At 40.9% G+C, this 16640-nt stretch overlaps 1 protein-coding gene across 1 annotated transcript in view; it reads right to left on the bottom strand.

Moving 5' to 3' along the window:
• COL4A4 (collagen type IV alpha 4 chain) overlaps nucleotides 1-16640 on the bottom strand; it is a 70060-nt gene that overhangs the window by 37311 nt on the left and 16109 nt on the right. The window contains exons 5-15 of the mRNA XM_077929927.1: nucleotides 8938-9072; nucleotides 8700-8744; nucleotides 8059-8175; nucleotides 7153-7221; nucleotides 5760-5795; nucleotides 4709-4771; nucleotides 3590-3625; nucleotides 3334-3375; nucleotides 2478-2558; nucleotides 1528-1581; nucleotides 75-134 (exon numbers count right to left, since the gene is read on the bottom strand). Of these exons, the coding sequence (XP_077786053.1) occupies nucleotides 75-134; nucleotides 1528-1581; nucleotides 2478-2558; nucleotides 3334-3375; nucleotides 3590-3625; nucleotides 4709-4771; nucleotides 5760-5795; nucleotides 7153-7221; nucleotides 8059-8175; nucleotides 8700-8744; nucleotides 8938-9072 (738 nt within the window). The remainder of the gene's footprint in view (nucleotides 1-74; nucleotides 135-1527; nucleotides 1582-2477; nucleotides 2559-3333; nucleotides 3376-3589; nucleotides 3626-4708; nucleotides 4772-5759; nucleotides 5796-7152; nucleotides 7222-8058; nucleotides 8176-8699; nucleotides 8745-8937; nucleotides 9073-16640) is intronic.

Here is a 16640-nt window from a genome sequence, read left to right as displayed (position 1 = left end):
ATCACACTGGCAACCGCTACTCGAAAGCCATGTATAAACGGTAACTATATTGGCTTATTCTGAAACTTCCTCACCCGCAATCCAGGAAAGCCAGGAATCCCCCTTTCACCCTTCTCTCCAATTCCAAGTAAACCCTGGTTTTATGCAAAACAAAAAACAGTCAAATTACTTCAAATAAGAAACACAAATTCTATTACACAGTTCACTTGTTTGGGGCTCTCCTATATAGATCTGGGGCTGGGGGTGGGGTGTGGACCATGCTATGCAGGGCTTTTTTCCAGCAGGAACTCACCGAAACTCAGTTCTGGCACCTCTCAGGTAGACTCCATTGCCATTATAAGAGAGCAAGGGAGGTGTTCATGGTGTGTTCCGGCACCTCTTTTTTGGAAGTTATTCAGTTGCTGTATTCAGGGCGAGGGACAAATTTGCCCTTCAGGCTAACTGGGCTTATCTGAAGCTTTTGCCCATCTTATAGCAATTGTCACAACTTACTGGCAGATAAGGCATTGGGTTGGATCCTTAATCTAAGTAAGCAGTGAGCACTCCACAGTCTCAGGGTAACCCCTTAACAGGAGCCTCAGGGAGGTGCTTCTTATCCAGATGCCCAGCTCAGGGATTGATGGGCCATAGCACCCCAAATTGTGATCCTACAGGTTACCTGGATATGATACACATCATAGTGCAACCCTTAAACTTGGTAATACCTGCCAATCATCAATCAGATGTTGGGCTGGTTGATTTCAGGATACACAACCAATACCTATGCCAAAACTGACTGACCTCTGTTCTCAATAAAGCTGCGGTAAGTTTAAACCCCAATGCTGCTGTCCTGTGTCTTATTGCAATTAATGTTCTACATGGTGCCCTCCCTGCCCATGGCTCCACTGGGCCTGCAAATAAACATCCAGTGAAGATAGTGGTGCAAAGAACAGCTCATCCAGAGTTCAATCAGCAATAGCTTCACAGCCTGGGAATGACAGGGACGGAGGACAAAACTGGACAAGATGCCATTCATCAGAAATTGCATGAGTGGTGTTTTGTCTAGTTTGGCCCTGCAATCAATTGCTGCATTCCAGCTCAGGAAAAAGGCCTGCAGGAAATACCATAGTGCAGTGGTAGAAAAACTGCTTTGCATAAAGGAAGTCCCAGGGCTGGGAAGTCTCCCCTGTCTGAAACCATGGAGAGCTGTTGCCAGTCAGTGTACACCAGGTGTCAGGAACCTTTGGATCTCCAGATGTTGCTGAAATGCTTGCTTGGCCATGCTTGCTTGGAATGATGAGATTTGTAGTTCAGCAACATCGGGAGGAGCAAATGTTTCCCACACCTGGTGCATACAATACTGAGCTAGGGTGAACCAATGATCTGGCTCGTTATAAGGCAGCCTCCTATGTTCCAATAAACTGATAAAGAGGAAATCCAATGCTAGTTAGGGAAAAGCCCCAAACACTTCCAAGCATTTTTAGTAAGTCCTGGGATAAAATATCTATGAAATCAGTTCATGAATTAAAAAAAAGTAATGTCACTTACTTTGCGGCCAGGCAATCCTTTGGCACCTATAGTTCCAGGCATTCCTTTTACACCCTGAGTATTAAAACATTTAATTTAAAATATGTTGCTTATGATGATGATTTATGAAATTTGTATACCGCCCTATACCCATAGATCTCAGGGTGGTTCACAACATAAAACCACAATAGAAAAAACACAAAATGCATAATAAAAACAAAAACAGACAACCCAATAATTCCCCTTCCACAACACATATTATTTATTAAATTTGCTTACTGTGGCTCAGGGGTCGGGAACCTGTGGTCCTCTAGATGTTGCTGGACTCCCAGCTCCCATCAGCCCCAGTTCTGCACAGCCAGTGTTCAGCAACATCTTGGAGGACCACTTGATCACACCGCTTCTTTTTGCAACTTCATTAACTATGAGTTAAATCAGCCAAGGAAGCCCCATAATTCATACAGGCTTTTTCCCCCATTGCAAATTGGCATGATGCTAGCAACAGCCTTGATAAAAGTGGGCATAGTATATGAACACCATTGCAGTGTGGCCAAGTGACATGCAGCAAATTTGCTTTACAGTGGTACCTCTGGTTACGAACAGAATCCGTTCCGGAGGTCTGTTCATAACCGGAAATCACTCGTAACATGAGGTGCGCTTTCGCTAATGGCGCCTCCTGCTGTGTGCATGCCTCTGGCATGCAATTTCTGCTCACATCCTGGGGCAAAGTTCGCAACCAGGAGCGGCTACTTCCGGGTTAGTGGAAGTACTGTACTTCTTTTGCTCAGGATACTGCTGTGGTGCTTGCTTTTCTATAGTCTAACACAAATGTATCCACCTCTATGATTAGGGTTTTAAGCTGTGACCCTAAGCATTAAAAAATGAGCATAGAATTCACTGAAATTTACTGGGTACTTTATAAGAAGAAATCGACATATAATAATTGCAAATGCACTGTATAATTTGCATACCTTTTCTCCCTTTAACAGTTGAGAATCAGGAGGTCCAACTAATAAAGGCTGCCCAGCAGATCCAGGAGGTCCAACATCACCCTAAAAATCCATTGAAATGGTAAACGGAGTGAATAATATTGTGGAGTTAGTTGCAGAGGACTCATTCTATGTTTGAACAGCCTAGCACTGATCTGCGTTAACTGAGTCTCATGCCACTGGTTTGGTTCGCAAACTTAATCTGTTCAGGAAGTCCATTCCAAAACCAAAGTGTTCCAAAACCAAGGTGCACTTTCCCATAGAAAGTAATGCAAAATGGATTAATCCGTTCCAGACTTATAAAGCAACCCCTAAAACAGCAATTTAACATGAATTTTACTACCTAATGATCCATAAAATGAAAGCAATAAACAATGTACTGCAGTCACACAATCAATCAATCAATCAATCAATCAGTAGCTGAACTGGGTTTCACACAGTCACAAAAACATAAAATAAATAGCAAAAACAGACAGACCTCAGCATAACACTCAAAACGGAAGGGTGGCACTCAAAATGGAGCCCATTCAGCTTCCGAACAAAGTTCGCAAACCACTGTATGCTTCTTCACATATGAGACTATACAGCTGATAGTGTTATTTTATCCGCTTAGGGCTGATGGGAATTGCAATCAAAAGCATCTGAAGGATTGGTGAAGGCTGCTCTAGAAATTCTCAGAACTCAAATTATGTATGAAACCACAAAAGATATTATTTTTTTTTATTTACAGGAAACTTAATAAATCCATGAATGTGAAGCCTATTCACTTTCTTCAGCTATCTCTTACTATGATCACACTTTTCAGGCAGCTATTCCCAGAGACAGCTTATTTGCTTACCGGCTCTCCTTTCTGTCCTTCCACGCCAATTCCTGGATTTCCCTAATTAATTGTTAATTTTTAAACAGAAGGAAAAACAGAGAGACTTTTTAAAAGATGCAGAAATCAATGCCAGTTTATCATTAAATTGGGTGGCTAAAGTTTGGAACTTAAAGCAAGTTTCTTTATAAAAAACCTATAACAGAGCGAAACAAAAGAAAATACCAGTGTGATAAATACTGTATAAACTTTAACAAGGGAGAAAAATGCCTCTTACCTGCTCGCCTGACAGACCAGGAGGACCTGTAGTACCCTTTGGGAGGAGGAACAGGGAATGAGTAGTTATGTACAAGTACAGGAATTCAACCTGAGAAATATATACAACAGCAATACCATAGGCAGGGCTGGGGAACCTGTGACCCATCTAGATGTTGTTGGATTCCAGCTCCCATCAGCCCAAGCCAGCATGGGCAATTATCAGCTGTGATGGAAGACCACAGATCCCACATATTTACCTACTGTCTTCTGTTCTTTTTAACATTTTCCACCAACCATTTTCACTGCCACGCAAAGCTTTGTAGAGTTTCTGTACATATAATCCTACAGCCTTCTGTGACCAGTGAACTTTTCTGTGAGCTTGTGGGGGGGGGGAGGTTTTTCTTTCATTTCCTCCTCACCGTTCGGTGGAGAGTGGTGTGAGGGAGAGAACTAGTGACATCTCTGAGACTGTGAAACAGCTGGAGTTTGTTCAAGTTGGGGTGAAAGACTAGCAACGAGACATCCAGGATTGGTGAATTAGTAAAGGGTTTTTTTAATAGTTTGATTTATTTTTTTTAATGGATTAGAATGTCTGTAAAGTAGGATATGAAATGATGGGACAGTGGCTGGGACGAAGGCACCCGCAAAACATCTTTTTGAGTTACTATTTCCTCTGCTAACTTAGAAAACAGAGAGCTAATAATTATCCATTTCAGATTGTATCCATCATGAGTAGACTGCACAAGCCATGCCCTAATCAGCTGGTGCACACATTCTCTTATAGGGGGAAAATGACTGCCTACCCCTATTTTTCTTATATAGCACCATGGTGAATCTTTAGTTAAGTCGCTGGTCACTTTTGTTGCTCAGTGTTCACAAGTTTGGCGTTAAGAGTATTTTTCAGTTGAAGAAATTAGATAATGAGCATTACCTATCTGCAAATGTGTATTCATGAATGTGTATAAACTTGAGCAGACTAACAATTCTCCAATTTCCCATTTATATCCATGTATAATACATGAATTTTGTGTATAATATGCAAAATTCACATTGGTGATGAACTACTAGATAGACAGAAGGCTAACCCATCCTAGCACACTTACAGTGAAGGGATGAAATAAAAATGTCAGCACTGTACCTGTATGCCTGGTTGGCCTGGAAATCCTGGTGGACCTCTGGGTCCCCTTTCTCCTCTGGGGCCCTGGGAAGAGAGGAAACAATGTTCTTTTTAAAAACGCAACAGCAGCATTCTGTTTTCCATCAAAAGAAAATGTTTGATGTTTTGTGTAGCAGCTTCAGTATTCTCATCCAGCTACTAACAGCCTTCCCCATTTGAACTTGGCCCACTGCCCGTAGGCAATATCCCAGTCAAACACCATCACCAGCCAGCTACTTGATTTTCATTAAGAGTAATGATCTACAAGGATTCATGGGTTACACTGTGTACAAGCTAACTATGCATTAATGCAGATAAATCAAAAAATAAAGCAGGAATGATAAGTCTAAGGCTATGAAGGCAACGGAAGCAACAGATCCATCTTGAGGTGGATGCAAGAGAATGAAAAACAATTTTAATTAATCTTAAAAATAGAAGAATTGTCATAGGCTCTCAACCCACACAGCGGCCATATTGAGCTGGAAATACACAGCAACATTGTGTTGCAGCTCTGCACTTGTTTATTGTTATCGAGATTTCTCAACTTCTTGTCAAGTCCACTGTGTCAGGGATGGCTTATGTTACAATTCATGTATGGACACTGTTGGAAGTAGTTCCTCACAGAATAACTGTTCTGCATGGCAACTGGAACATATAGAGCAGGTCATCACACAAGGATAGCTCAGATGATAGAGCATGATACTCTTAATCTCACGTTGGGCAAAAGATTCCTGCATTGCAGCGGGTTGGAAATAAGATGACCCTGGTGGTCTATTCCAACTCTACAATTCTATGAATCTATATGCCACCACTAGACACTGCTGAAGGCATCTGTCAGTGGTACAGACACACAACGGCAGTGATCTTTGTTCTGAGTTGCTATATATGTTAATGCAACTGCAGAGAGCAGCTACTGACTTCAAGCCAGACGGAAAGGATTTCATAGCTACCCACAATGTATAGCAGTAAACTTTCAATGATATGGACTGTATTGCTCCAAACCAAACATAAAGAAATTAATGAAGGGACTTACAGGCATGCCACGGGCTCCGGGATCCCCTCTTTCTCCCTGTAACCATAACCACTTTGTTAGATCACACACCTCTTTGTAGTAGCTATTGGCATTACCATAGCATCATGAATTACAATACAATATAAAAAGGAAGCAATGCAGACAATCTAAGATAAGATAGTGAACATCAAGATATCACTTATCCAGGGAATAGACAATAAATGGACTATGCGCAACATATCATTTTGCTCAATAAATACATGTTAATAACAACTTTATTTCAGAGCAATTTGTTTCGCCTAAATGAATTTACAGTGGCGCCCCACAAGACGAATGCCTCGCAAGACGAAAAACTCGCTAGACGAAAGGGTTTTCCGTTTTTTGAGTCATTCCGCAAGACGAATTTCCCTATGGGCTTGCTTCACAAGACGAAACGTCTTGCGAGTTCTTGCGAGTTTGTTTCCTTTTTCTTAAAGCCGCTAAACCGCTAATAGCCGCTAAGCCGCTAAGCCGTTAATAGCCGCTAAGCCGCTAATAGCCGCTAAGCCGCTAATAGCCGTGCTTCGCAAGACGAAAAAGCCGCAAGACGAAGAGACTCGTGGAACGGATTAATTTCGTCTTGCAAGGCACCACTGTACCATTCCATAAGGGGTCAGGATAACAACGTTTACAGATCTGTATTAAAACAAGTTTGAATATCCAGTCCCATATATGTTTAGTCAAAAGTTAAGTTGTACTTATTTCTGTGGGCCTCGCTTTCAAATTGGCATACATGGAATTTCACCCTAAAACAAACCACATCAGTAAAAAAGGAAAACATGTTTCAGAAAAGAGAATGGCAAAGCAGGACTTTCTTATCTTTGTCCATTACACGTTTCAATGAACAATCCTTCAGTAAGGCAACCAAAAGGCCTCTGATTATGTACAGGTATATTTTCATCATTTTTAAACCCATAATAAATTCCATAATTATGCAATGTATTGTTGATAGAAGTGTCTAGAATATGCAGACATTGTTCCCCAAACAAGCTGGATATAGTTCCTTCTCTGCTATAGCATTCACCTGTATTATGTGCGTTATCTACAAAATTTCTTAACTATTATAATTACATGGAGTGATATCCAGTGCTGTGCTGGTAGATGCAACATGACATCCCCTTCCCCTCCTCCCTTCAATCCACAATCTGCTCCAGGAGGTCCTCCAACCATCCAGACCAGATGTTTGAGGAGGGCATTGGGCTACAAGGCGGGGGAGGAGTCCCATTGCACAAGCAGAATGACACCACTGGATGTCCCCTGTGAATTTTATATCCATGCCAATGAAAATTTTAATGTGCAAACCATATGACATGTAAGTACATTTCTAAAAGAATTTCAGTAAGATTTTGTCCAAATAATATCTCATTGCACTTACCGAAGGCCCTTTAATGAACTGAGAAACATACACAGGATTTCCTTTTTCTCCCTTTTGACCAGGAATACCCTATAAAAACAGTTTTTTAAAAAAACCAAATGAATTACAGAGTCGTTCTATGATTTGGCTTATGAAAACAAAGCAATGACATATGTATAACAGTAGTCTTTGATTTGGGCAATGCAAATATTTTATTTATTGATATTTGTTTGTTGAAGTATTTCTATACTGCCACATAATAAATATTGGGTTGGTTTATGATGTTAAAACATAAAACAGATACTAAAAATACAAATAGAAATACAGATCAAACATTAAAATGACTGGCTGCCCAAGAAAAGTTGAAACAACTGCGTAGGTTTTTCGGCATTAAAAAAAGTCTTCAAGAGATGAAAGAAAGTCAAAAATAGGAAAGCCTGCCCAATCTTTTTTATATATATAATAATTTTTATTAGTATTCAATTACAATAATCCAATAATAGCCTCATTATAACAATGCCAAATTATAACACAGTTACTAATACCAATTATTTAGATGCCAGATTATATAATTTAGGTGCCCCCCATGTGCTAGAATTGATGGTTTGATGATTTACTTTATTTCTTGTTCCAAATCTTTTTAATATCAATTACACTGCAGTCATAATAACAAGCCCTTATACAACAACTGCTACATTAATGACTTCAATTCGTATTGACACATTAAATGATTTATAATCCTGCCCAATCTCTGCTGGAAGACTGGTGGCACCAAATGCCCAACTATGCAGCTAACAGTTTTCCTCTGGATTATCTCAGTGAGCAAACTGGGTATGACCTGGTGATCCAGTTCAGGTAAGGTCCACCCATTCCCCACTCAGGTTCTATACAATAGTTAGAATAAGGTCATAATAAACTTTCACTCACGAAGGAGCCTCTTGGGCCAATACGACCAGCCTCTCCGGGAAATCCTGGATCTCCCCTTGAGCCATTGCACCCATCCAAGCCAGGCTTACCTCTGGGTCCATCAGGTCCTGGTAACCCCTAGAACAGATCACATTAAAATGCAAATTCATATAAATAGGGCAGGGGAAGGATAATGATTTGGCTAAAGCACAAACTTTTGTGACACATGCACCTTGTTTTTGACAACATTTTTATGCTAAAACCACTCCTCAGTGAGATTTCAGTAGTTACCTGTTGCAATGTGAGTTGGAGCACCACAACCCTGAGAAGCTGCCGTGTGAAACCCAATGGGGAAAAATATCAATAAAGTTAATGTATCTAACACAGTTCAAATCATCTTCAAGTCATGATTTGCATAAGGGTTTTCATACTTGGTGTGAGCATCTTGTAAATTATATCTGTTAGCTTTGTAATGAAAGTCATGATTGGCTCTCCTCAAAGATAGGAAGAATTTTGAAGAATTTTGTGGTCCTTATATAGATGGAACCCTTACGAACTTTCATTCAGCAAGAAGCACAGAAAAGGACCAATAAAACCTTTAGTTCTGCAATAACACCATCCTACAGTCTTAGAAAATACATGAACACCTGTAGAATACTTACAGGTATACCGTCTAAACCTGAAAATCCTGGAACGCCAGTAGGACCCTGGAGAGATTAAATTGCAACAAATGTTAAATTATGCATTCATTTTAAAACTAATTTAACTTGAAGGAAAGATTTGCATAATACATATTCTTACACCGTGTGAGAAAGAGAACTATTGAGGCTCACGCTGTAATTGTCTTTATTTTGTTATCACAACATTAAATCACTTTCTTTGAGCATTATTATTACCTACCTGACTTCCTCTTTGTCCACTTGGCCCAGGCAGACCAATATCACCCCTCTGGCCTTTTACTCCTGGCAAACCAATGGGTCCTATTGAACCCAAAGCCCCAATTGGGCCCTGGGGCCCCATCTGACCAGGTTGTCCCTGAAGAGAAAAAAAAAGAATTCATATTCATCAGTCTTAAAAAAATATATATCCCAAGGAAGATATGGAAGAATATTCATTCTACATTTGTTCATGTGTTATTTCAGCTTCTCCTTCTAAGATACTACATAGTAATGAATATAGCATGCACACAGAAAAGCACAGGATGAGCATTGTTTTCAAAGTAGCCTTAAGCAGATTGTTCCAAGAGAATGCTCTCCTCCCTCTTCTTCCCTTGTGCACTCCCTAAATCTGTTGTGAGCCCTCCCCACCACCACCCTCCGAAACAGATCTGGGAAGGGCACCGGCTGTGCAGAGGGAGAGGAGGAGAATCCAATTGCACTAGTGCAACTCTTTCGTTGAATGCTGCCCTTAAGATATCTGAAGCCACAAATCTAGCCTTGATGAGAAATGCAATATGGCTTAAAATTCAACCACTTGAGGGCAGCAAACCCTTTCAGTTTATAAACTCCACTGCAGAAACCATATTTGCATATGCTCACAAATAGCAAACGTTAACATACTTATTGCAGATGTGAACATATTACAGATGTGAAATAAATACCCACTTCGCCTTTAGAGGATTGATGTAATCACTATTGCAAGACTACAAATAGGTGTGAAACCTGTGCAGCACAATCTATGGCTTGTTCACAGAATCAACATGAACAGAGTCAGAAATGGCCAGATGCAGAGCTTCCAGGCCTTTTCAATGAGAAGAAAACTCACAGTCCTTTTCAATGACTGCTTACCGAAACCTCTTTTTGCTTATACTTCTTATTTCATGAAGGATTACTGATTCTCAGTTTATTTGGAAAATTGCAAATCCCATAACCCCCTGGCCTCTACTTTGATTCCATGACTCTTTTTGACCTTCACGTTAGTTGGAAACACACTATGTAATCCTATACATGTCCACTCAGAAGTAAGTCCTAATGACTGCAGTGGGGCTTATTCCCAGGTAAGTTGGGCAGCCCATTCTGTTTCACTGCCTGAGGCCAAATGGGAAGGTGCTGCCCTGTGGTGGCATTCACACCCTATCCTCCTTGCCGCCGCCACCAAAGACTCACTTAGAGGGATCATGTGGCTTCAGCTTCTGGCAAGATCTCACAAGAACTCACATGATCATGCAGAGGCCTCATGTGATCTAACCAGGGTCCCAGGAAGGTTGTGAGAGTATTATCTAGCAGTTGCTCAGATGAGATCTTGCCAGAACCCAGAAGCTGCCACTTCTCCTCGCTTCATCAGCAACAACACACCCGTGAAGGTGCCCTTTGAATTCCACCAGCTGAGGTGGCTGCCTCAGTCTGCCTCATTGATGGGCCAGCCCTGAGTGCAGCCACAAATTGCCACCTTTGGAAAACAGGCTTTTAAAGATTCATCTTTGGTTAACATTACTAAAGTCTCGGCCCAGTACACCTGAAGGAGTGTCTCCACCCCCATCGTTTAGCCCGGACACTGAGGTCCAGCGCCAAGGGCCTTCTGGTGGTTCCCTCACTGTGAGAAGTGAGGTTACAGGGAATTAGGCAGAGGGCCTTCTCGGTAGTGGCGCCCACCCTGTGGAACACCCCCCCATCAGAAGTCAAGGAGATAAAGAACTACAGTGGTACCTCGCAAGACGAATGCCTCGCAAGACAAAAAACTCGCTAGATGAAAGGGTTTTTTGTTTTTTGAGCTGCTTCGCAAGACGATTTTCCCTATGGGCTTGCTTCGCAAGACGGAAACGTCTTGCAAGTTTGTTTCCTTTTTCTTAACACCGTTAATACAGTTGCGACTTGACTTCGAGGAGCAACTCATAGAACGCGGTGTGGTAGCCTTTTTTGAGGTTTTTGAAGACTTTGGTGATTTTTGAAGCTTTTCCAAAACTTTCCCGACACCGTGCTTCGCAAGACGAAAAAAATCGCAAGACGACAAAACTCGCGGAACGAATTAATTTCGTCTTGCGAGGCACCACTGTACTCAACTTTTAGAAGACATCTGAAGGCAACCCTGTTTAGGGAAGTTTTTATTGTGTTTTTAATATTCTGTTGGGAGCTGCCCAGGGTGGCTGGGGAAACCCAGCCAGATGGGTGGGCTATAAATAATAAATTATTAATTAATTAATTAATTATAATTATTAATTATTATGTTTGGTGTATCAGCTAAAGCACTGGGTCTGAATGTGCACAGAAACTTGGGATGGAGGTTCACATCTCTTATTGACCAATAAAACTCTCTGCGTGGTCTTCAGTAAGCCTCAGCCCATTTTCATGTTGCTGTGAGATGAATACCACTCAACTACAGAATCTACATGAATTAGAGCAGTGATCATTTAACTATGCTTTATAAAAATCACTGCAACCTTTGGAATGGCCAACATATTAGTCATTTTTAAAAATACAAGAGCAAATGAATCTGCTTAGTAGTCATGCTGCACAGAAGTATACAGCAAGGACCAGCCTACGCATTTAGTCAAGTGGAACTTCACTTGAAATTATCAAAATCATTCCTATGTGAGTTGAATAAACTATAATACTTTCCAGAAGGCTTTGGGCTGTAATCCTGAAGACAAAATTATACAGCAATGTGTATATTTATTTCAGCTATTTATATGCCCCTTTAATTTCAGAATTTCTAAGTGGTGTAATAAAAGTTGACTCCATCAGGGCTTCACAGTCATAGGACTTATCTGCTCAGGTAAATCTGAAATATTACACATAGCAAAGAAGGATAAGACTCAGAAAGCCTAGGTGACTAGAAGTGCCTATTCCGAGCTCTGTCTGGTTTGCCACTTAGACAGAGGACTTGGCCATTGTACTCAGTGCTCCTATAATGTTCCGATTCCATTACTACAGTGTGCTCTACATGGGGCTGCCCTTGACAATGTTTCAGAAAGTTCTGTCAGTCCAAAATGCAGCAGCCAGATTACTGGACAGATATCTATTTAGAGCTTATATAACCTCTTCTTTAAAATAGCTGTGCCAGTTCCAGTTTGTTATAGGCTCAATTCAAGGTTTTCATATTGCTTTTTTTAATGACGTAGGTTCCCAAATATCTGAAATGCCACCTCTATCCCTACAGAACCTCCTGGGTTTTAGGATTAGCAAAGGATAGTCCCACCACTCTGAGAAGTGCAGGAATGGTTGCCCAGGTGAGGCCTCTCTTGGTGGCAGCTGTTAAACTGGGAAACTCCCTCCACACAGAAGAATGCCCAGCATCCCCACTGTATAGCTTCCGCTGTATGCTGAATAGACACCTCTTCAGCTTACCTTTAACAGATAGGTATTTTGCTTTTGTTCAATCTATATTATTTTGTCTTTCTTCAGATCTGTTTTCTTAGTTCTTATGTAAGTTGTTTCTTTTTAAAGGAGGAGTGATCACTCATAAGGAAGTAAAAACTTTCAAAAGTTGGATTATTTGGTTTTTTTAAGGTGTCTTACCTACGGACAAACATTTTTACCATACTGACCTAAATTACAATTTTAATAGAATTTTGAACAGCTCTTCAGCACTATTAATATGGCTTAGGAGGGTTTCAGAAGTTAGGTTCATCCTGTAGGCTGCTAGTTAAAAGGTAAAGGTACCCCTGCCGGTACGGGCCAGTCTTGACAGACTCTAGGGTTGTGCGCTCATCTCACTCTATAGGCCGGGAGCCAGCGCTGTCCGCAGACACTTCCGGGTCACGTGGCCAGCGTGACAAGCTGCATCTGGCGAGCCAGCGCAGCACACGGAAACGCCATTTACCTTCCCGCTGGTAAGCGGTCCCTATTTATCTACTTGCACCCGGGGGTGCTTTCGAACTGCTAGGTTGGCAGGCGCTGGGACCGAACGATGGGAGCGCACCCCACCGCGGGGATTCGAACCGCCGACCTGATGATCGGCAAGTCCTAGGCGCTGAGGTTTTACCCACAGCGCCACCCGCGTCCAGGCTGCTAGTTGGCTATCCCTAATTTAGCTTGTCACTAGAAACATACCAACTAATCCAGAATTCACAATGAGTTTGACAGCTGAGTGATTCAACTTTGGCCCACCATGCAAAGCCAGGGCATTGCTAGTCTTTCTTTCAGCTAAAAGACCGATTATGAGTGGAAGCTTTTGTTAAGACCAAGTTGATACCGCCCATAACAACCATTATCTGTGCCCATCTAATACGACTGCTGCAGCATTGAGTCTCAGGGCAGCTGTCAAAATAAAGCAGATGAAGGAAGCCATGCTTAACGGGGAAATGACAAATTAGTTCAGTTAAAACAGACAGAATGCTATGCCTGGCATCTGCTAGCTGATCCAAATAAATTCTATTAAGTTGTTAATTGTCCTAGGTCAGGAATTCTCCCAATGCCAAGGCCAGGCAGTGTTATTTTAGTACATCCCGCACCTGACTGACTGTAGGAGGTTGAGTCTCAACCAAACAAAAGATCTCAGTTTAAAAGTGAGGGTTCTTATTTTTATTTTTTAAAAAACATTAAAAACAACTTTTTTTAAAAAAAATCAACATTGCAGGCAAAATAAATGTCAACTGCTTATTTTCTAGTACTGCAATTATGACAAAACTCTATGATTCTGTTGTCCCATATAAGAAGTTTTGCTACGTATTTCAACCAGAAATGAAGACCTTTCACAACGCATACAGTGGTACCTCGGGTTAAGAACTTAATTCTTTCTGGAAGTCTGTTCTTAACCTGAAACTGTTCTTAACCTGAGGTACCACTTTAGCTAATGGGACCTTCCGCTGCTGCCGTGCTGCCGGAGCACGATTTCTGTTCTCATCCTGAAGCAAAGTTCTTAACCCAAGGAACTATTTCTGGGTTAGCAGAGTCTGTAACCTGAAGAGTCTGTAACCTGAAGTGTCTGTAAACTGAGGTACCACTGTACTACAATAGTTTTTATGAAGCAAAGTTATTCTACTTGAATTGAGGTTTCTCGAATTTCAACAATTAATATTAAATATTACAGCCTCCTTTTTGTTCAAGATCTCCAGTACTAGATCCACATTATGGTGGGCCCTGGTTACTACCTTACAAATATGACCGCAGTTTGGTGACTTCCAGACTCTTTAATCCATCTTCTTTGCTGGCAGAGGGAAGAATCGGTTAAGGATTATGCCAGGCTGGAGCACAACTTGGTGGGTTTGGCCAGTTGCCTTTTTAGCAGATGCCAGGCATAACAGCATTGCATATTGCCATGAGTCACTGGAACACCAAGACTCTTTGGAGTATTTGCTCAAGAGGATTATTATAAGGTCAGCAAGATACCAATGATCATTTTGAAGTCTTTTCAGACAGTTTAAATAAGAATATACTGAGGATCTGGTAAGACCTCTTATCTTATTAAGGGCATGCCTATCCTGATACTTTACATGAGACAGTTGGGTACTTGCTTTGCGTAATTACCTTTTAATGGGATTGCTTTCTGAACTACTAGTTTGCAGTCAAGAGTTGAACTAGGAGCGTGAGAAGTTGCTATAGTGACCTGCTCTACAATAAAAAGAGATGAGTTGAATTTCCATGGGTCCCCCTTTTCGTGTTTAAATTTGCACAAGTTAGATGAGGGGAGGCCATTTGTCAACTAGCTAAGTAAATGGAAGGAAAATCAAAAGAGTTTATCTGCTTTCTAGCCAAATATCTCAACTAATTACAATTCAGACAGAACTATGCATAATTGCCCAAAGGCTGCCCCAAAGCCATAAGGCTCATCTCAGAGAAACTTGCATGCTTTAGAAGGAAGATGTGTGCAATACCTGAGCTTGCATGAGCTGAAGTGTAGGCGGAGTTTCTTTATATATTGAATAAGTCTTCATCCAGCCTATATGACTATAGATGCACTTAGGGCAGAGCTGTTACCAGCCAAATGCTGGGAGAAGATTTAGAACCTTCTAGACCAATGTTTAATTGTGAGTGCATTCTGCAACATGTTTTTAACACAATAGAGAGTGGCTCAGGAATTTGACAATACATTAGAACCCTAAAAGGAAGAGTGAGGTGTTGTTGTTTTTCTTAAACTATTTCTTTGCATTACTGAGGACTTGGACAAATGAATAAATAAACAAAATTCTGAGGAGCAGTTGAAAGCACACTAAAACTGAAATGCTATAAGCCAATATTGAAAGTGAAGTTGTTTTTTAAAAAAAGAGTAATTCAGCATATGGAAATACTGAGCAGGATATTTTGCACCAACACTTGAGAATAGTCTTTTTCATTTTCCCAGATGTAATGGAATAAGTGCAGTACCTCCTAGCATCCAATTTACAGTGATTACTATCACAAGGTCCAGCTTCATAGTACAACAGTGTACTGTCCTGCATTGTTAACAGTTGTGCTAAGTATTATATGTGTTACACAAATGTATGTCTTAGCTGCATTTGTGTATCTGAAGAAGTGTGCATGCACACGAAAGCTCATACCAAGAACTAACTTAGTTGGTCTTTAAGGTGCTACTGGAAGGAATTTTTTTTGTTTTGACTATGGCAGACCAACACGGCTACCTATCTGTAACTTAGCTGCATTTGTTCTCCATTGAAGTTTACCAGAGTATCCTTCTTGCCAGTGGGTGTCACTATTACTTCACACTACACTAAGAAGAAGGAAAGATAATTTAGCCTACTACATGTAATTAAATGAAGAAACAGAATTTAAAACTTTTTCTGTGTGCTTGATGTTTAACATGTGTCCAGTCCTGGTAAAAGCAGAGCTAGCAGTGGGTTGGGAAGATGCAGGTCTAGAGCAGAGGGTGTGGCTAAGGAGGAAGGGATTGATTATTAGCAGGATCACAATCCTAGAAAATCAGAGTGGTTGCCAACAAATCTTTCAGTACCCCGGACAGTGCCAAGGAAGCAGGCAACTTGTTGTGAGCCCTTTGAGACTCCCTGGTTCTGACTGCACCTCGTAGGCTCCTTGCTGAGAAGTGCAGGGCCTCAGAGGCATGACAACAACACGACTGCTTTGAAAGGGTAGTGTTCATGGATGCTTCTGAATTTCCCCCTGCATGTTTCCTTGCATATTTCTTCCCCACAGGTTCTAGATACCCTAGCTCTTCCATTTCCATTTGCTCAGCTCTCTGTTAAAGCCTTGCCAAAGAGGCTTGTAGTTATCCTTATGCATTCTGTTTAAACTTCCAGTAATAAAGATACCCAAGTATTTCAATTTTGTATGACAGTTTGATTTATTTTTTTTAATAGGGTAGCTAGTTCTTTTTTTATTTTAGGGGGAACATTAAAGCACACAGCTTCAGATTTCTGAAAATTTACACAGTCCTCAGAATTTGCCAAAATGTGTCCATTCCTTTTGCAAAGCTCTTACTGTTGCAAAGAGGTTCTTGTGGTAACCATTATATCATCTGCATAAACACTCAGAGTGTATGTTTTATCTCTGAAGAGTACACCAGAAACTTCTGGGCCAGATCTTAGCCCTAGAGCCTCTAGCTATCAAACTAAGATAAGAAGGAAAAGGGAGCGGGGACACTTCTGATTTGTTCCCCTGTATATTTTAAAAGGAGTACTATCTAAGTCATTGACTAACTATAGTTTGGGATATAGAATATATTTGGTAAATCGTGGAAGGAAGTTAGAGCCAGATTTTATATTGTTTGAAGAC

Source organism: Podarcis muralis, chromosome 6, assembly GCF_964188315.1.
Source record: "Podarcis muralis chromosome 6, rPodMur119.hap1.1, whole genome shotgun sequence".
In the NCBI taxonomy this organism is placed as follows: domain Eukaryota; kingdom Metazoa; phylum Chordata; class Lepidosauria; order Squamata; family Lacertidae; genus Podarcis; species Podarcis muralis.
The sequence above is the reverse complement of the archived record's forward strand: the minus strand, read 5'-3'. Positions and strand labels throughout refer to the sequence as shown.